Source organism: Sciurus vulgaris (genome assembly GCF_902686455.1).
Source record: "Sciurus vulgaris genome assembly, chromosome: 8".
NCBI classification, from domain to species: Eukaryota; Metazoa; Chordata; class Mammalia; order Rodentia; family Sciuridae; genus Sciurus; species Sciurus vulgaris.
In genome coordinates this window covers 74,059,679-74,081,787 of record NC_136468.1, presented here as the reverse complement: position 1 = coordinate 74,081,787, position 22,109 = coordinate 74,059,679, and the positions used below count along the sequence as shown (strand labels likewise).

Genomic DNA, 22,109 nt, shown 5'->3' with positions numbered 1-22,109 from the left:
TGTCTCATGTCTCAAAGGCTAACCACGGGAACTGTGGCATATAATGGATTTCTTTTTGTTAGTGTGCATACATCGGTGCCTCTCAGGCATACCCACAAGTTGCCTGAGCCATGTGGACATAGTCCACTGCAGATACAAATACGTGGCAGGTCTGAAGAACAGAAGATGGAGTACAGGCTGCATTTCTCTCTTTTTCCTGGGTTCCTTTTGAGCATCAGTCCTGTTGCATCACTTTTTCCCACATTTCCTTTTATTTTTTTTTCTTCCCATTCTTTCTGGACCACCTACCCCATCCATGGTCATGCTGTCACCCTAATAGCCAGCTAGGAGTCCCCTGAGGTTGGAATTACCACCTTGCCCCTAACATCATCGTTTGAAGCAAAAAGACAGGAAAGGATAAGGGAGAAAGTTCTACCCTATACTTCCAAAGTGATGGTACTAGTAGAAATCTCCAGATGTTCCTGCCTGTCTTTCCTCAAGCCCTGCCCCCAGGCAACTCTAACAAATTGGAGTGCCTTTGATAGATCATCACTTGGCTTCCCCATCATGTTTTATCTTTCCCTACAAGGGTTCTGTGCAAGCGCTAAAGAGTTGACCCCTTTCCCTCTTCTTCACAGTTTGCCCACTTCATGAAATAAAGCACCTGGGAAGAATTTAGTTCTTAATCCCCTTTCCTTTTCTCTTATATCCTCAAAGCTCTTATCCAGGTTCTTTAGGAATTCTACCTTTTCTCCCTTTGTGAGCCCCCCAAGTGATCTCACAAGAGCAAATTAACCTAAGTATACTTATAGTCTTGACAGGCAAGAGCCAAATGTACCTTGTAAAACAAACATGGACGTAGAAAAAGAACCATTTTTAAATGTCCTCTGAAGTGCTTCATAATTCCTGTGGAATGTCTGCAATGTCAGTGCTGTGCTTTGAATATCAGTATTAAAGAGTTTAAAATTGTTACAGTTAACTGATGTAAAAGTTTTATATCTAATTTATGATACAGTCATAGTTTGTTTTTGTTGTAAGCGCCAAGTTTCCCTGTGATACTGTTGGGTTCTGAACTTGAGAACAGCATTATCACATCCCACATTGTAAGCAGCACTTCTAAGTGACCTTGTAGACCACAACTTGATCATGTATTGGAGATCTTCTTACCAGAAAGATTAAGCCAAAATTCTGTCTTAGAGAGATGAGTTTCCTTGCTTTGGGCCACCAGGGACCAAGCATTTTCATTATTTTTTTCCTGTTCTGTGTTCCATTCATCTTAGATTGTCAGCCTGTAAAGGCCAAGGGCAGCATTTGCTGGGCTTGAACTAAATTGTGTCAAGGAGAATCATTGTAAATATTATTTTGACACTGATGATGAAGAATGTGTTATTGCCTGCAATTTAGAGCTACACAGTTGACTTATAAAAGTTTTTGATTTTCTATTTTTAAAAGTCTTGTTTCTGAGATTAAATTCCTTGGTATTAAGTTCAAATGCTTTAAAACATGTATCTGTTCTTAATGTAAGCAAATGATATCATCAACACTAAGAAATGAGCCCCTGTTCCATAGCAGCCTTCCACTTTATTTTACCTTCCTCATAGAAAATATTAAATAGTTGTATTTGAGAATGTCTCTCACAGGTATTAAAACTTAAAGTTTTAATAAACTGTCAGTAGGGACTGCAATGATAACATTATTGAAAGAATGGCATTGTAAGTTAGACTAGCCAGCTGGTGCTGACATCCTTTCAGCATGGTTGCACTATAATTTAGTGCTTTCCCTATGCACAGGCTTTTTAAGGACTTGAATATAATCTGTTTATATGCTTATTTATTAATCCAAATAAATTATACATAGTAGTAAATGGGGAGAGATGCATATGACATTGCACAGCAGTTTTTTATATGTTCTTTAAAATTGTTCTCTCAGGGACCTTTTGACTAAAACAACAGTCCTGGGTCTTTGTATTTCCAGCTCTGCCAGGTTTGAGGCTCTGAGATCTTTTCTTGTAGCTCCTAAAGTTCAATTTATAAGAAACTGTTGTACTTGTAAGAAATCAAACGAAAAAGTGAAATCAAGGGACCAACATGATGTGTTATTTTCCCCAATATTATTGGGGAAAAAACCTGCCCTAGGAAGTGTGCAATGAAGAAACAAGGGTGAGGAGGTGGCTACTTAAGGTGGCTACTGGCGACATAGATGAATTTTCAACTATAGATTTAATTTATACAAAAACATTTGGAGAAAGTTAACAAGGTTTGGTTGGAAAGTTGTTTCCAAAATTAAATCTAAAAATAACATATGCTTTAAGTGCATTTGATTGAAATGCCACTTGAGACTTTATCAACACATCTGTTGTCCCTGAGTCTTTGCTAAACTAATTATCTTTAGTTTGTGATATATTATATGCTACCAGTAACAAACATGCACCAGGCATGTTTTCCAATCTTTTTTTCTTTTGCCCTGAGTTTCTTTCTTCTTTCAGTTTTCTGTTTTATAATCTAAAGCCTAAATATCTTGGCTAGTGTAGTATTCATTAGTACACAGAAAGGTGGAGTTACTTGTCTAACTCAAAGATTCAGAGTAGCTTGCCATTTCAGAAGTAAAATCAAAGTCATACCTTGAACTGTATCCTGAAAGAGTTCTCCAATATGATCTGTCGTTTAGTATTTACTACTTAGACATTATGACAGATGTCTGTGAGGGTGTCTGAATCCATTAAAACTTGGGTACCATCTTTCTGTGCCATTGTCCATCCATTTATTCCCTTCCCTGTGGGTGTTTTACTCCATGTGTGTACTCAGGCATTCATGTTGATCTCTGCTCTCTGCTTGAGGTGTAGTCAGTGTGTCTTGGGAAAATAACTGAAGGAGTAATTGATTCCATATGGATCCAAGGACCAAGAAAGGAAAGGACTCGCTTCAGGAAATCTTCTAAAGGCCTAACATTGGAGCTAAGACTTAAATTGAGGCTACTTTTTAGCTCCTTGTATAGAGAAGTTGGAGAAAGCAAGACCCCAAGAAGAAATAATATGTATAAAGGCACTAGGGCTACAGGCAAGAGCTTGATGAGAACTGGAGCATAGGCAGTGTGCGGAGAGAGAGGGCAGAAGTGAGCCTGGAAAGGCAGTAGGACAACAGCTGTTAGGCTCTTCTGTGAGATGCTAAGAGACGTCTATTCCTGTGGCTTTCTGACATGGCTGTTGTAGATGGGAACAGATGTCATTTGATCAGAGGCAGTGACAAACTAGACTGGGTTAGGGACAGAGTTCTTGAATACATGTTATGCCATGTCAGTTCTGAGCTGAAAGGCTTCTTCCAGACTCAGCATGTCAGGTTGGCAAGGGCCTTTCAGTTTCTTAGGTCTTGCTCCTTTGTTTTATAGGGGAGGCATCTGAAGGCTAATGAGATTAATGAACTTATTAGCTTATCTTGAATAGTTATTAAATAGTACAAACCGATGAATAAAATCAGAATTCACTCTTACAGACTGGATTAAAAATGAATTAATAATTGGGTACAACTGAGAAAAATTCTCACTCTACCTTCAAATAGTTCCTGTGACAGAATGAGTTTTCACAGGCAATACAGTTTGGTATTGAAGCAGGATTTGAAGCACCCTCTTAAAATAGTATTCCCAATAATACAGGAATTTGATTACTTCAGAGAAGATATTTAAAAGTAATGGTCACGCTCTCATTCATTTACTTGACAATTATTTGCTGAGCTCAGATTCTGTGCCATACTCTGTGCTGAAATGGGTATACAATTATAAGTTGAAACCGACACAGTTCTTCACCCATGGAGTTGACAGTCTGTTGTAAGAGCCATCATTCCCAAACTTGCATGAATAAGGGGTATGATTAAATAGAATGTGGTGCTGTGAGTACATGTCAGTTGGGGTGAAAGGCTTTGCATCAAGGAAGGGCTCCCTGAGAAAGAGACCACTGAGCTGGTATCTGAAGGATGAAGATGGGGATTTTGGTAAGGAGGTAAAGAAATAACATTCCTTGTAAGAGGCCTGTCATGCACAAAGTCCTTTGTAGAATGAATATACCAAGGAGGGTATTTACAGATGATTGCCCTGAGTACAGAATGAGGGTTGAGATGTAAGGAATGAGACCTAAGGGCAGGGCCTTACAGGCTAGGGTAGTAATTTTTATATTATTCTTAGAGTTCTGATAAATTCAGGAGGAGGATGACATCATCCAATGTACATTTTTTTAAAAGACCTCTGGATTGTTGTGTGAGAAATGAGTCGGAAAGGAAGTGTGCATAGATATATTAGGAGATTGCTGGAGAGAGCCAGGCAGGAGGTGATTGCAAGGCCAGGGTGCAGGGAGTAGAGATGTTGACAAAAGGTGGTTTCATGAGATATTTAGAAGACAAGATCATTGTGACATGGTAATGGATGGTGCATATGGATGAGAGCGTGTGGGTTTCTGACCTGAAGAGTCAGTGGTTGGTGCCTTCATTCAACAGAACAGAGAACAGTGGAGGATAATGTGGTTTGGAAACTTCTGACCATTGTATGAGCTACGCGGGAGCATGAAATAAGAGGAAAATAATTAACCTCATTAAACCATTATCCGATACTATATTGTATAACCTTTTTTTTTTTTTTTTTTTTTTTTTTTTTAAGAAGTTTTCTGCCAGGCACAGTGGTATATACCTATGTTCCTAGTGGCTTGGGAGGCTGAGGCAGGAGGATCACAAGTTCAAAGTCAGCTGCTTAATAAGGCCTTAAGTAGCTTAGCAAGACCCTGTCTGCAAATTAAAAAAAAGGGCTAGGGATGTTGTTCAGTGGTTAAGCACCCCTGGGTTCAATCCCTGGTGTGGAGAGGGAGAGGGAGAGAAAGGAGAAAGGGGGCAAAGGAGGAAGAAGAGCTGTGTACAAAAACAATCAAAGATAAATGTAACAAAATCAAAAGTAACTCAACATGATGTTCAAGAAAGACAATCATTGAGCCAGGGAGACCTCCTAGACAGTTTTACAATGGTCTTCTTGTGATACACAGAGAAATCCACTGAAGAATAACAGTAGGAGATTAATATTTTATTTCTTTTTAAATTAGTTCTTTTTAGTTATGACAATAGAGTCAATTTTGACATATTTATACAAACTTGGAGTACATCTTATTCTAATTAGGATCCCAATCTCGTGGTTGTACATAATGTGGAGATTCACTATGGTGTATTCATATATGAACATAGGAAAGTTATGTCTGATTCCTTCCACAGTCTTTCCTTTTCCCATCCTCCTCCCTTCACTTCATTCATTCCTTTTGATCTAATCTACTACACTTCTCTTCTTCCCCTCCTTACCCTTGTTGGTTGTTCTCCACATATCAGAGAGAACATTCAACCTTTGGTTTGGGGGGATAAGCTTATTTCACTTGGCATGATAGTCTCCAGATCCATCCATTTACCAGGAAATGTCATAAAGTCGTTCTTCTTTATGACTGAGTAAGTTAACATTTTAAAGTGGATGCTTGGAGAGAGAAGTAGCTCGGACTTGGTTGCTGGAATATGGGAGATGATGAATTCAGTTAGAGGCATACTGTGTTTTAAGTTTAGATATGTAGACATCCGAATGGAGATACCCAAGTTGGAAGTTTGTGTCAGTAGCTTGGGGCACAGATCAGGACTGGAGAGAAAGTTCGAAAGTTATGTATCAACATTTAATTTGGAAATTCTTGGAACCCTTTTCATCTAGGGAGAATGTATATGGATAAAGAGGAAAAGTATTGACAACGGAACTGTTTTTTAACTGACTGAAATATACAAGATAATATAGTTAATTATTTTAGGTAGATGCCTATGTAATCCCCTAGTACCTTTTATAGCACCTTCTTTATTGCCTGAATTTGCCCAAAAACCCTATGGAGATTCTGAGGGTTGGTACCTAGACCAAGGTCCCATAGCTAATAAGTAGTAAGACTGAGGTATGAACTCATATGTCATAATGCCACTCTCAATGGTGTTTTCCTCTACCACAGCCTTTATACTGCAGCACCTTGAGGATAGAATCGTGAACGATAGCAACATTTAAAAGGTGGGCTAAGAAGGGAGGTCTAGAGAAGCTGGAAGATGTGGGAGAAGCAGTAGAAGACTTAGAGAACACAGTGCACTGAAAGGCAATGTGACTGTGGCCACTGGGAGGGGTCTGGAGACCTTAGAGCAGTTTCATAACACAATGTAGTCTAAACCCAGTAGCTTAGAGCACGAAAGACAGGTGAACAAATGAAATTCACATCTTAAACTGCCGAGTTCAAGATGGTAAGGGGAGGGGCAGGGCAACCAGCAGCAGGGAAGGTATTTCTTGGGTGTACAAGGGCTTCTGTGTATGGTAAGAGCTGGATTTAAAACTGGATTGGGAAGTCCGTGCACTCGGTGTCTAAGAGTAGCATCCATGGTGCCAGGTGTTGAACGACCTGGTTAAGAGAAGTTGAGGTAACTTTATGAGTTTAGAAAGACAATTCTTGTGCAAGCTTGTATAGAAGTCTTTTAAACTGATCATTCTACTGTCCAATTGTTGCTCTCCTGTGTAAGAAGGTTTCTAAAAGTTACATGGAATGACACTTAATGGGGGGTGGGAGGGGGACAATAATGGAGGAAGGAGGGACTGCACAGAGGGAAAAGAGAGGTGGGAGGGGTGGGGGGAAGGAAAAAATAACGGAATGAATCAAACATCATTACTCTATATGTAAATATATGAATATGCAAATGGTATGCTGTTACTCCATGTACAAACTGAAACAACATGTATCCCATTTGTTTACAATAAAAATAAATTTTAAAAAAAAGTTACATGGAGTGACAGTTCAGGATGCATAGACTCTTGATTATTTTTCAAGCAAACATCTTGCACACTGATATGAGGCAATATGGTATTTATGGTTATAATTAGAAAATGACATCATAAATTAGTGCTTGTCTAAAATGTTCTAAATTGGTTCCTACGTAGTTATTTTCATCCGTCTTATGGTACTTTGGGTTGCATTTTCTGTCCTATGTTTTGATCTCTACTGTTAATTTTGTTTTGAGATCATGAAAGGGCTTGAGATTTCTCTCAAAGCCATTACTTATTAGTATGTTTTGATTTTTGACAGATTCATGTGTTCCTTCAGTCTTTTCAAATACATTCCCAAAAGTAACAGAAACTTACTTCAGGGATTGGAGTTGTAGCTAAACCTCACTACCCAAAACAAAATTATAAAAGTCACTGAAAATACTTTTGCCTTTAAAAAACTCCATTTTGTCCCCTGTGAATTGCAAGTTGATTTCAGTGTCCATAGAGTTTGATAGGAGAAGTTCTGTCTCTATTTGTGTGTTGAGATATATTTTCTCTATTTCTCCATCCTTCTTATGACTCCAGCTTGTATCCAGGGGAGAATGATTGAACTTCATTCTTCCTATAATTCCTGGAGTAGCCTAGGGATGACTAATCCTTGCATATCCTATCTGCAGATAGCATATCCTAGTTCTCCCCTTTCTGCAGTTTTTTTTTTTTATGAAAACAATCTAAGCCATTAATCTTTAACTAATGGTGATCTCCCCATTCCAAATGATACGGAGAATAAGGCATGTGGGAATTGTGGTGGCTGTGGGTTTAGTCTTAGGGGAGGACACAGTCATTATTAAATAAAATGTCACCATTGATTGCTACCACGGGAAGACTGCTTTTAAGCCACAACCTTGACAAGGTCCTTGGGGACATAGTAGCAAATAGATGTGGTCCTTTCTCTTGAGGAGTTTACAGTCTAGGGAAAGGACATTTGCTTCAAACAGTATAGAAGAAAGGGAAGCAAAGCTTAATAATAAGTAAGAAATGTTTTTATTTACTATGGAACATGTATTTATTAACTACCCTGTCAGGTACCTGGATTGAGGGGGGAGTTTAGCAGTTCATTGGAGACACAGGCTCTCACAGACCTCTTCAGGAAATACCTTTGCTTATATGTTGTTGGACAATACACTTGATGTTTTGTATATTAATGGTAAATTCTGCCTTGAAATGCATGTTTATAATGTTTATTTCACTAAGAACTTGGCAAACTATATAAACAAATTATTTTCTATAAAAATATATAAAAGAGAAATGACAGCAGGTTCTAGCTATTAAAGTGACTTCCTGTTCTCATCCATTTTTTCTAGTCTATAACATTTAATTGTAAGCAATATAACTGACTATAAGTGATGTGATGATATATTCCATATCATCTCTTACAGTTATTGCCAGTTTTCGAGGAACTGTCCCATATGGCCTGTCATTGGAAATTGGGGACACAGTTCAGATCCTGGAGAAGTGTGATGGTGAGTGGCCCGATGGTGATTGTTTAAGGTCATATGAGCAATCTCCTTAACCCAGGATTCTATGAAGTTTACAAATCTGTTCTTTCCTCTGTTAATTTCTGGAAATTTTCCAGTAGTTACAGCCAACTGTTTTTGGCAAAACTTGTTTCTTGTGTAGTGAATGTTTGGCTTATGGAAAAGCAACATTTGGTATTTTTAAAGGTGATTGTGTTTTTTCCTGATATTATTTCCTTATAGTCACTATATGGCAACATAAAAAACTACCTAAGCAACTCTGCGGGAGTTCATGACTCAGTGCCAAACCAAGAGGCTTTTCTCAGAATCTCAAGGGTCTAGCAGATCCCACCCCCTGCCCAACCACCCCACCTGCCCTGCCTTGCAACAAAAAGAAACAGAGGTCCAGCCCAGAAATGGCTTACCTGAGGCTGGTTAACCTCAGGAAGACTCCTGTCCAGGCCAAGTCAGCTCTAGTTTTGCAGTTTTTTCCTCTTCCAAAATTGGGAGTGAAATTATTCAATACATTTGAAATGTTAGTAGACTATATTATACGACCTTATCTGATTATCATTAATTTATGTGGCAGGTAACTCATTAAAGGTGTCTAATATATTCTCACATGTTTCCATTTCTGTTCTATGAAACATCCTTGAACTCCAGTACTCAAAGAGATCCCAGATGAAACGACTGCCTTTTCTTTTTTCCTTGTTAACAAAGTGACTACATTTTAGAGCATCATCAGAATATCCAAAAATATCCATTTTCTTCCTAGAGGCTTTCCTTACTAGGAATTTATAATATGATAATATTCTATCTTATCAAGTTTGCGCATAGATTAAATTGCATGCCCCCTAACAAAACTGAATTTAGGAAGATTAAATGACGGCATTAAATGACGGTGATCCATAGGTGTTTGTTCTGTTCTCTGTAATTGATATCTCTGTAATAAAATCTCCTTTGTCATTACTAGATGCATTTTGTCCATTTTTACTTTGTATACAGGTTAATACAAAATTTATTTTGAACTGGTGCATGAAAATGGCCTCCATATCTAATGGGAGGTATTTTGTCATCTGAAACCTTATGGTATAATTGGACAGAAACCTCTCTATTATATCTCTGCAATTCTCAAAAAGTTTTGGTTTCTGTTAGGATAATAATTTATGATATATTTGTTGGATCTGCCCTTATGAGAATCTTGAAAACCCTGAGATATTTATTCTGACTTTCCATTCATTCTGCTTTCTTCAGACCAATTTAAAAATGATATACATTACTGCATATCCTTTTAGAAAATGCATTATGAGGAACAAAAATGTTTAAATACAAAGCTCACATATTTGCTTTCAAGAATTCAATTAATCATTCAATTAGAACATTTTATGGCATAGCCAAATAATTTCCTACCAAGAAGCAGAATGGTTTTGGCACTTGAAAATAATGCAGTCTGAAAATAATACTTTTAAAGGGGGCTATATGTTAATCATATATATTCATACGTATACTTTACATTTGTTTTCAATTATAAAAGACATGTTCTCCTTATAGTACTGTAAAATCGATTCAGATTGCTTAGAGCTTAAATAATAAGCATTCTACAGAATAAAAATTACAGTGAACTCACTGAACAGACATAGTGCTGCTGAAGGTATGCCAGTTCATTCTGAGAGTGGTGAGACCTGGCTTTCCTCTTCTGGTATGAAACAAATCCTAATCCAAGATAGTGGATTTAAGGTATGAGAATTCACTGTACAGCTGTTGGTCTGACACTATTGTTTGGTGATGGAGTCTGTGCTGGTTAGAAAGGCAAGCAAAATTTAGAAATATATTACATCATGTGCACATTCACTAAGTTCACTTATACATAGGGTGACATTTTATAAAATGGGGAAAATTGGTGCAATAGCTGGTAATTTGTAAAGTGAGAATTAAAACCCAGTGCTGATTCCCAAGAGTTTATTTCAATTTGCATGTTTCTGTTTGTTACATAAAGTTGTATAATTTTTAAGTTTGTTAATAAAACACTTAAACTAGTGGTTACTTGAGCTATTTTCTAACTTAATTCTGACTGCCACCTGTTTGTTAATAAAGTACTTACATGTAGGGTAAAATTTCATCAGCAAAGAACAAATTAGTTTGGAATTATTTGTTATCTTTTAAATATTACAATGGTTTATCAAAATGTGACTGATTATTTCTCCACAGGCTGGTACAGAGGATTTGCCTTAAAAAACCCAAATATCAAGGTAAAAACTTATTTCTAACTGTAATTATAGGATTTTACAAAAAGATAACTGTTTAAATTATCTTACTATACAATTGCAATTATACTTGGCACTCTTAGTTAAAATGCAATATGGTAATACAGATTTTTATAATTCTTGAAATTCCTTTGAACTTGGATTATAGTTAAGATATGCTACTCAAATGATAATCCCGTATAGCTCTCAAAAATTGTACCGAGAAAACCTTAATAAGCTCATTATATATAAACAAAATCTTTTTGAAGTGTTAGTTTCTCAGAGAACTGAATTAAAACTCAGGCAGGGGAGATATATTTCCAAAAGAAATATGGAATAGAGGTATTTAATCTTTAAGTCTTCTGTGGTATCATTTGTAAACACTGGTGTGGAGAAACAGGTTCATTTTAGTGGCACATTAAGAGTTTCCTTGGGTTTGGGGAACTGAAACCTGGAAAATCATATTATAAAAATGCCCACCTTTCTTACTATTCCAGACAGACACTAAGATTCTTTATCCTTTATATACTTATATAAATCCTCAGGAATTATAGTAGGAAGTAATGTGATTTTTGTTTTATCTTTCATTGGGATAGTTTGTGATATTGACATTAATCCTTACTAATATCTATGTTTTTCTACCTTATTCTAATCTCCTCAGCTTTCACTCATACTTCATACAGTCTCTGATATTTGATTATATGGCATATTCATTTTTTTGTTTAATTCTAGCTATATAATATAAAAATTGTTAATGAGAAAATGTTTCATTTCTCATTCTCAAAATACAACATAAGGTATCTATACTCTTTTGTCTATCTTTTTGCTTAAATATAGCTTTTGCTGGACTATCCAACTGTGTTTAATTACTTCATTATTTTAGATGAGTCTGAAAGGACAGCCTAAGGACAAAAGAATATACAAATTAATTTTTTAATACTTTAGCCCTCATTTAAAGTTGTTTTTGGACATTTGCAAGGCACATGCAAATATAGCCTCAGTATTTAATTATTCATCTAGAGAATGTTTGGGAAAAATTTATTATGACTTCTGAGTTACTTTAGTCATATTTAACAAACTTCAATTCCAGCTTTTCCTTATTAAGTACATTTATTCCATTTGTTAATCCTGTCATATTGAAGTAAATTTAAGTTTTACATTTAAATTTTTTTTTTAATTTGGAGGTTGCCAAGAACTTGTTTAAAAGTTTTTTTTTTCAAGTCTGACCGAGAAATCTGACATTTAAAAATAGATAAGGAGACATGAATATTTAAATCATATTTGTTTTTTCCCAGAAAAAAAAAATCTGTATCCCTGTTTAATATACAGAATTTGCTTATTAAGTTTTATGTATACTTGGGTACATAATAGTGATAACATATTCAAATGACATTTGTTTTCATAAATATTTAATTGATTTTGTCATTTGATTATACATCAGAAATTCCTCAGAGAACATTGTCACTTAATGGAAAATAAAATTGATGCTCATTTTGTTGTTGTTTCTTTGGAGTTCCCATTTATAACAAAGGAACAATTTCCTTGCCCTATCATTTCTCCTAAAAAGCTTTATGCGAGTGTGTCTTCTTTTGTTTAATTTTTATGCCATTAGAATAGCAGCATAGTGATTAATTGCTTCTGTGCTGCCATCAAAGATCATCCATAACACATAGTACAGATACTGTCTTCAAATTCACAGTAGTTTTTTTTAATTTGTTTAAAGTGTTTATGGTTAAATAAAACCATGAGTGTTTGGAAGTGAAGAAAAGGACAACTAAAACAAAACATCTATTAAAACTATGCCATATTTTTATTTATTATATTTTACTTTTATGTTTTTATTAGCACATTATAGCTAAACATAATAACGGGGTTCCTTTTGACAAAATCACTCATGCATAGAATATTTTTACACATCTTTTCTCTATAACATGGTTTTTATTTTAGAATTCCTGAATTTTTTTTCTTTCTGTTTTACAAAGATTACATTTGGCATGTGAGGTTTAATTTTTTCAATTTTAGAGAATCTTTGAATTTTTAAAGGAGTTGGTAGTAGAAAGTGAAAGGAGTGAGCCTATGCCACAAGGAATTTTAGTCTATGGAATGTGGGGGTGATGTTTTTCCCTCCTCCTGATATTGTCCTGCTGTGTGTCTGTGCCTTATACATTTGTATTTGAACCTACCCTGCCTTAAGAGACAGCGAGCCACCCTAACCTTCGTGTTTTCTCTTCCAGGGTATATTTCCTTCCAGCTATGTTCACTTGAAAAATGCCTGTGTAAAGAACAAAGGGTAAGAAATGAGTTTTATTAGTAGTTGGGGATTTTCACAGAATCATTGCCCATTTTGGAATTTGAGAGACTTACTAATTTATGCAAGTCTGAAAAATGAACTGTAGAAGATCAGGCCATTGTTGGTAGTGTTTGATGAAGAGACACTAAAGCTGTTGGTGGAGAGAATTACAGAACCTATCTACTCATGCAGGACAACGGTTGAATCGAAGGCACTGAGGTCTCTCATTGTTGGCACATCATGGAACTAACTTAATCTTCAGCAGAAAGTGTTGGTTGTTTTGGTTTCCTGCTTTTTAGGGACGTATGGAAGTTAGACCTATAAAATGTTAAGTCATGTCTTCTCAAAACCCAGGAATTTCCTTGATTCACCACTGATTTTAAGAAGCCAAGTCTGTCTTTCTCTAAATGAGCATAATACCATATCCTGTGTTAGCATTCCACAAAGTCATTATTCTCCTTTAGAGAATATCATTTATATGATACTTAGTTGGATTGAGCTCACTGATCACATAGAACTTCTTATATTTTTAACATTTTTTTTCAATCTGTTTCTAAAATGATTGGAAGTATCTATCAGGATAATATCACTCAAGTAAGATATTCCTGGTTAAAATAATAGAACTGCCTATTCAAAAGTTAATGAGCAGATCATTCATTATAAGATGGATTTGGACACAAACATTTAGTGCCATTGTCACAGGGAATCTTTATTGGATCATTGATATAATTTTCATTTTATAACCAGAGTACAGATTCAGCCATAGAAATGACATTCTTCCAGAAGTAGTGATAATAGCAATTTGTCATTTGAACTCTTAAACCACAGTAAGTAAATAATATCTTCAAATTTGAGTTTCACCAGAAAAGTACCAAGTCTGTTATTCAAATGGTGATTCTTGCCAGGCATGGTGTTGCACACCTGTAATCCCAGCAGCTCTGGAGGCTAAGGCAGGAGGATTACAAGTTCAAAGTCAGCCTCAGGAACTTAGCAAGGCAGCTAGCAACTCAGCAAGACCCTGTCTCTAAATAAAACATAAAAAAAGGGGATGGGGATGTGGCTCAGTGGTTAAGCACCCCTGGGTTCAATCCCCAGTACCCCTGCAAAAAAATGGTGATTCTTATATTCACCCTCTATAAAGGTACACTCTTAAATTTTAGTTCAGTGGAAGAACCATAGTGACTGAGATTCTATGGTATAAATATTTTGAGTATTTCCTATGTGAATAAAAGAGAATCTAGGAGACTATTATACTGTATATCTTATCTATGTCAGCTATTTTAACCAAATATTATTAGTAGGAAACAGTAACTTTTAAAAAATAATAGAGTAAAACTATAATTCTAATACTAATATTTACCACTGCTGATAGTAATCTTGTAATAAATACAGATCCTTCAGAAATATGCAGCTCTAATCCACCAGAAATGTCAAGCACTCCTTTTGGATTCTACCACCCCAAGCTTGATACTGGCCAGCCCCACTCAAGAAAACCAGAGCATAGGACAGAAAGCTTTCAGCCACACACTACTGCTTTGTCCTGATCTTTCTGCCCTAGTGATCTGGGATAGGCAGTGTTAAAAACTCCAGGATCTATCCTAGCCCTTGCAGTGCCTACCTGAACAAGACCCTGCAGTTCTTTCCTCTGAGTTCTTTCCCATTCCCTGCTGCATTGGCCCCAGGACCCTCCCAGCCCCTATCAGACACTGACCAAAGAAGAGAAAAAAAGAGCAGGGGATGCTAAAGAGGATATCAGACAGTACTCCAGTTAGTCAGCATACGCCCCTCAAAATGTATTGGAATGGACATAGTTTTAAAGCACGTACCTTTGTTTTCTTTTCTTTTTTGCAATGTGTATATCTTGCCCTCTTCCATATGCACCAAGAAAGCTTAAATGTTGGCAAAGACTTGCTTCTGGGGTGTCTACCTGACACCAGGCATGATGGGTGTGGTGCAGCAGAAGAGCTCATGAATAGAACAGACTTTATTTTCTAAAAAAGAATTATTGGAGTTAGTTCAGACTTACAGTTCTTGGACTGTTATTGGAAGAAAAACGTTGATCTGAAAACATTTGAGAACACAGATTGCCAGATGATTATTTTCCCAGAGAAGAATTTCTGTGGGAATTTGATGGTACCTGCCTTGTTTGAAGCAGGTTTTCAATCTGACATCCCACTGGGATGAAGTTGTTGCAAAGTACATTTCAGAATAAATGAACAAAATATAATTTGGGGGCAACTACTTATGACAGACTATTTGCACTTTAGTTTTGGTTTTTCTGTATTTAATACGAAACAGCTGCCTTGCCCAAATGGCAATTTTGTGCTTAAAAACTTACATTTTGTGTGGACAAACCTCCCATCAACTTCCCACAGATTGAATTGTCTTGATGTTCTTTCCTGAGTTTTCAGAGCAATGTAGGACTTGATGGGGACCCATAAGTTATAGTTTGTGTGTGAGGACACTTCTGGTTTGTTCTTGCTGAGGTCATGTCACTTTTTAAATGTTAAGCAGGATGTCAGGTTTTCTTGGAAATTCATTGTTCCCTCCTTGACCTTGTGTAGATCATTTTATAATCTGTTTCCAAATATTCATCATTTAAATTGCAACAGCTGCTTCAAAAGCAAAATAAATGTACTACCTTTGGAAAATGTCATATGTAGACTTAATAAAAGGTTCTATATCTGTCACAGTTCATATCACTATTTACTTTTGCTTCTAGTGTTAAAATCCAGTTTTGCATTTTTAGCTATATTAAGCTCTAGAAAGAATTAAAATATTCACAGGGCAGGTATTTCAGCAGCCATTGAAATGAGGAGATGGAGCTCTGGTGAAAGAATCAAGGCAAACTTCTAGTTCCTATACTTCCCTTAAGAACCGTGGTGCATGCCTGTAATCCCAGTGGCTCCGGAAACAAGTAGGAGGATAGCAAGTTTATAGCCAGCCTGGCAATTTAGTGAGTCTCTAAGCAACTTAGTGAGACCCTTTCTCTAAATAAAATATAAAAAGGGCTGGGGATGTGGCCCAGTGGTCAGTACCACTGGGTTCAATCCCCAGTACAAAAAAATAAAAATAAAAAAATTTTGTGAAAGACAATTATATATACTTTGGGCATACCATCAAAAAGGAACTACAGAACAGTTATTAGTCTCATGCTAAGAAGTAATTTTCCCTTTATCATCAAAATAACCTGGTTCAGTGTCTAAGAATCTGTTACCCTTTATATATTAGATGTTGTCCTTGAGAAAAATGTACTGAAATAAAGAAAATAGTCCCCATCAACAAGCCATTAGTATTCTTTGAAATGCAGCAGTAATAACTCTATAACCACTTTAACCAGTATTGAAAGGATTGGAAAAAAGAAGCTACAGATGCAGAAAAGATCATTACATGACAAAGACAGAATAAAAAAGACAAATTAAATCTTCCCCCCTTTTTTTTTTCCCTTATCTCCTTACATTTCTTAACTTCAGGACAAGACACATACCCTATTAAATGTTGTTATGAATATTTTCCAAGTATAGTTTCTGACTTTTAGAGAAGAGATGGAAAGACTGTATTACCCTAATTATAGAGATTAGCATTTTCAAATGAATTTTTAAATATCTGTGATGTGTTAAGCCTTTAAATTTAATTCTGCATGATAACATTACTAATAGTACTAATGATTTTTTGTGGTCTGGTTCACATATAATAAAAATGAAGGGTTAATAAGCTCTACTGTGTGTTCAGTCAGCATCCCAGCATCCAGTTTATAAGGCTATTCATTTGAATATTCCCATCCTGATGGCCTAGTGTTTTTTTGTTTGTTTGTTTTTTTCCTTCTTGGTGTCCCATGGAGCCATAGCACTTAGAAGGGAAAGGTCACCTCAGAGTATATAGAGCCTGGAAACCTCATGTTATGAAGGATTTGGGGCTTGGGGAGGTTAAAAGAGTTGCTGTCTAGTGGTCACCCTGTCACCAGAGTAGAACTCTTATGTGGTTCCTTCTCTTCCACACAGCTCAGAATCGGTCTGGGTGAAGTGGCCGGTCCCTTGGGCATTGCACTGCCATGTCACATGGCTGTTCTCACACAAACTCATAATCAAATCCTAGTTACTGTCTGCAGGACCCAAAATAAGTGGATGCTCTCCTTCCTGGTTTATGTTTTAGAGTATTTAAAACAAATCGTTGTCTATGGTATTTCCATATATGCCTTTTCTTTTATAATTTCACAGACAATTTGAAATGGTTATTCCTACCGAAGACTCTGTTATCACAGAAATGACATCAACATTAAGAGACTGGGGAACCATGTGGAAACAACTCTACGTGGTAAGTTATTTTTTTAGTGTAGTGATTTTTTTGGGCAGAGAATTGTCTTAAGCAATATCTGAACATGAATAAGCATTGACTGACATTTGAGCACCTGCTGTAAGTCTCTAGGACTCCTCAGGAAACCAGGGATATAGATCTTATAAGACATAGTCTTATAATCTCTGTGTGCACTGAGCATGGGTCTCATAAGTTATTTCCAATATTGCAGGATAAAAGAGGTGACTTTTCTGACATCTAACCAAATAGAATGGTTTACATGGATCTAGTATTGAACTTCCTGATATTTTGAATTCTCAAGGACAAATAAGTTTATTTTCAATACAGTTTTAGTGGGGATGGTAGTTTATCATATTTTAGTAATTCAGGTTAATGACTTCTTACCCAGAATCGGTGAGAATATTCTAAATATGATATAGAAGTAAATGTTTCTTAATAAAAAAATCAATGTTTTAGAGGTATATGTGTGCATTTATTTATTTATTGTAGCTGATTACATTATTGAGTGTTTATTACAGAGCAGATTCCACTGAAAATACTTTACATACAGTATTTCATTTATTCCTTGCAACTACTCAAGGAAATAATAACTGTGATCATCTCTAGCTTATGGAGGGGAAAAGTGAGGCCCAGAGAGTGAAGTACTTGCCCTAGACCATATTCAGTAGTGCCCCCTTATCTGCCAGGAATATAATCCCAAAGCCTTATGGAACCCCAAACTATAGATAATACAGAACCCTAAATATATACTATATTATAATTTTCCTAAATATAGATACCTATGATAAAGTTTAATTTACAAATTAGACACAGTAAGAGAATAACAATAATTACTAATAAAATTGAACAGTTATACTATAATAAAAGTTTTTTTAAATTTTTGAATTATTTTTAGAATTTTGCATTTAATATTTGGAGACCTCAGTTAACTGTGGGTAGATGAAACCTTGGGAAATGAAACTGAAGATAAAGGGAATTACTTTCATTGGAAAGTAGCTGAGCTGGAGAATTTTTTTGTTTGTATTTTAATTTTTTAAAAATATTTTTTAGTTGTGGATGGACCTTTATTTTATTTATTCTTTTGTGGTGCTGAAGATCCCACCCAGTGCCTGACACATGTTAGGCAAGTGCTCTACCCCTGAGCTGGAGGTTTTTTGTGAATCTGGTACTCTTCTTCCAAACTACTATATATGCAGAGGTTGGGAGAGCGATGAAGTTTTAAGGAAGATTAATGAGATTTCTCCTTTTATTTTCAAAGAAATTTGTAGAATAGCTTAATCATTTGAAGGGATGTGTTCAAAATCCAAAGGTTATCCTGACAAAATTATTTTAAGTAACCTAAGAGAAAAATCCAAATTAGTGAAGGACATTATTACAGATAGTTTATATTGTCTGTTACATCTAAAATGCAATAGGATATTTCATTGAGGTGAGAAAATCTTGAAAAGTCACTAACAAAAACCCTTTGGTGCTAGAGTTCTCTGGCCATACACTTCTGGAGCTGGTGGCTTTAGGACTCAATGGGAAAATCCACAAGACAAATCTTATATCTTAGATAAATTGCCAGAGTGTGGACCTTGTCAACATGAATTCATGTCAAGATAGCTGATATGCAGGGCTCTGTGCCAGGATAGTGTCAAAGAAATGCACATCTTCAGGGCAGGGACTGTGGATCAGTGGTAGAATACTCGCCTAGCATGCTTGAGGCACCTCAGCACCACTTAAAAATAAAATAAAGGTATCATGTTCACCTACAACTAAAAAATAAATATTTTTTAAAAATTTAGAAAAGAAATATAGATCTTCCTTTTATAATTTAAAAAAAAATATGCTGGGAAAATTATAAAATCCAAGTATTATTTCATTTAAAGTAGCAGTTTGCATGACACTACTGTGGCAAAGGAAATTATTTGAAATGTTTGAACCACTGCATCCTAACCTAATAAAAGAGTGTTATAAAAATAATGACAGTGTGTTGTCCATTAGTTGAGCTACAGCACCCAGACTTCTCTTTTTATGTAGCTTCTAGTGGGGAACAAAGTTGAATTTTCTTTTTATTCTGTCTTATCTAGCTATTTTTACCTGCTTTTGAGATTGGGAGCATCTATTTTGGGCACAGACTTGGTAGGTTTGAAAAATCTCTGTGTTATAAACTCTAGAAGTAATCTCTTCTCCTAGTGTCCCAAGTAATGGGAAAGAGAGACAATTATCTAACAGTTTCCCTGGCTCCTGAAATGGTAGTTGCTTCTATGAGGAACAAAATATTAAGTTTAACCCAGAGATATCAGTTTTGTCATTGGGAATGAGGCTAACTTGGCCATGTTGGACCTTTTGGTTTCTCTTCCCTGATGTATATGTTTTGTGCCAAGTGTTTGGTTCAAGTTCATATGCTTGAGTATATTTAGGGTACTGTCCATTTTCTATTCCAGTGGTTTTAAAGTCCCTGCTTCTTCACTGAACGATGTTTGATGAGGGCAATATTATTCTATAAATTGTAAACATTGTATAATATAGGCCAAATGCTTGGCATAGAAGCACATGGTAATTGTTTGAGAAGCGCTTGTTGCTCTTCTAAACAATATTGGTAAAGGCCTAAATTATGTCATTTAGACTAACACTTAAAAAAATCTTGGTAATATAACCACAGAAGGTTTAGAAGAAATACAGCACTCTTCTTCTACTGAGTACTTTGGTTTGGGCCCTGAGCTATTTTGCATCTATCTTCCCTGGGGCTCTGCCAGGTAATTTTTATTCCCAAATCTTATCAAAGATGATTTATCCAGAGTCCCACGTTGAGCGGTAAAGGCTGAATCTAAATCTAGGTCTGCTGCTGCAGAAACCTGTGTTTTCTTTTAAGGCAAATAAAAACTTAATTTCTAAAACTCAAAAGTACAGTTAATTTTTTGGTATATTTCTGATATATTGCAAGAATTTTTAGATAATGTTTTATTCCAGATGTTTCATATTATACCATACTTTTTCATTTAACACTAAATCAAAGTATTATTTCTGATAGCTTTCATATTTATCCAGTTCTACACATCCAGATTTTCTGAACTATCATTTTTTGGCCAAATGTGCAATCAGATATGTATACTTATTTTTACAATAGTAGTGAAATCAGGTGGCCAAGCCTGTAGCATGACAGTGTCCCCTCCACCCCTTGAAGGGGAAGCTGACCCTCCAGTTTTATTCTTTACAAAGGATACTGCTTCTTTCTCAGCTTTACATAGTCTTAAACTGAAGTACTGGAGGTAAACAAGTCCATCCTACTGAACAACTGCAGAATGCGTACCCAAGTGTAGGCACATGGCTTTCTCAGTGTGGCAGTCAGTTTAAGAGGTGCTGACTCTCTCCTTTGCTGCATGAGATTTGATTTCTTTTCGTACTTCTTTGTGGAATTTTTTGACTCAATTGACTTTTCCTTCCTACCACTGATTTCCTCAAATGTTCCTTGATAATCCCCACTTATTCTTTTGTAAAACCTAAACAGAATCTGTCTCTTGAGGTCCACAAAAAACAACACCTATAAATCAAGGTCTCCATTCATTCTCCACCTGCAGAGGTTACAAAAGTCAGGCATAGCCCTTGTGTTTGGGCACTTAACAGCCATGTGGAGGAGACAGACACAGGTAATAGAAGTAATAGAAGACAGGCTCAATAGAGTGCTTTAGGAGTTGAGAGCAAGATTATTTATTTCCCAGAGGTTCAGGGATGCATCCTAGAGAATGTTTCCTGTCCTTGCACATTTGTCTGACCTGCACAGTACACGAAAACTCCCAAGACACCAAGTGTTGATAAGGTAGAAAACACTTCACTGCTTTTTAAAATTAAAAAAAAAAAAATTGTGTAATGACTCAACATCTTTACCCATTACGGGAAACTGACATTTCCTCCAGCTTCAGGTAGATGATAACCTCAATACTTTCAAGTCACTATTTATATGGCCTCCTAATAAATTTTGTGGAAATTGAAATATCACTTCTGGTTAAGGAAGATGAGAAGTGAATCTTTACATAAGATTTACTCATGTCTGTGGAATAAGAGATCTGTATTTTGGTTTTGTTAAAGAAACAGTATTTGTAGAGGGCCTATTATAGACAAAGACCCGAACAGTAACAGTATTAGTAATGGCTAATTACTTAGATGATATTTATTTGGGACCAGGCATTGTTTTCAGAGTTTTAATATACTAATTCATTAATCCTGACTACAACCTTTTAGGTGGGTACTATGATACCTGTTTTACAGATGAGGAAACAACACAAAGAGGTTAGTGAATCACTGAAGGATTTTTAGCCAGTAAATGCTAAAAGTGGAAGGTTATGAGCTCTAAGTTGGTGCTCTTTACCACGGCTGTGTTGTTGTCTTCATGTATGTTATCTGCAATCCATAAAACAACTTTGCATAAAGATAGTACTGCCCTGTTTTAAAGATGACAGAACTCCATACTCAAAGTTTATGAAACTAGTAAGTGACAAGACCAGAATCTAGAGTCAGGAGTTTAACCCATCTTCTTTCACTAAACCATAGAATCTAATGAATTTCATAGGAGGTTATCATGAGTCTATGTGATTGTATAAAAAATGAAAAAGCACCACTTTTTTAAAGCAATAAATACTGAGCAGATAATGATTGAAAATTCATCAGTGAATGAGCTTGAGAACCCTCTGTGCACCTAACTTCTACAGTAAGATCTAGCTGGGTGTGGTGTCGCACACCTGTAATCAAGGCTGAGGTAGGAGGATCTCAAGTTCAAGGCCAGCTTTAGCAACTTACCAAGGCCCTAAGCAATTTAGCAAGACCCTGTCTCAAAATTAAAAATTAAAAAAGGGCTGGCTTAGTGTAAAGCACCCCTAGGTTGATCCCCAGTACAAAAAAGGGGATAATCTAATGAAGTGTTAAGACTAGAATGCAAGATATAATTGGACTACAGTGTTTTCCATTTCATGTACTTTAGTTGTATACAGCCAT

General features: G+C 36.0%; 1 protein-coding gene across 2 annotated transcripts in view; it reads left to right on the top strand.

The window, feature by feature from the left end:
• Positions 1-22,109, top strand: part of DOCK4 (dedicator of cytokinesis 4) — a 438,609-nt gene that overhangs the window by 180,064 nt on the left and 236,436 nt on the right. For both annotated transcript variants that reach the window (XM_079149349.1, XM_079149348.1), the window contains exons 2-5: positions 8,211-8,294; positions 10,497-10,537; positions 12,766-12,821; positions 17,039-17,135. In XM_079149349.1, coding sequence (XP_079005475.1) covers positions 8,211-8,294; positions 10,497-10,537; positions 12,766-12,821; positions 17,039-17,135 — 278 coding nt within the window. The remainder of the gene's footprint in view (positions 1-8,210; positions 8,295-10,496; positions 10,538-12,765; positions 12,822-17,038; positions 17,136-22,109) is intronic.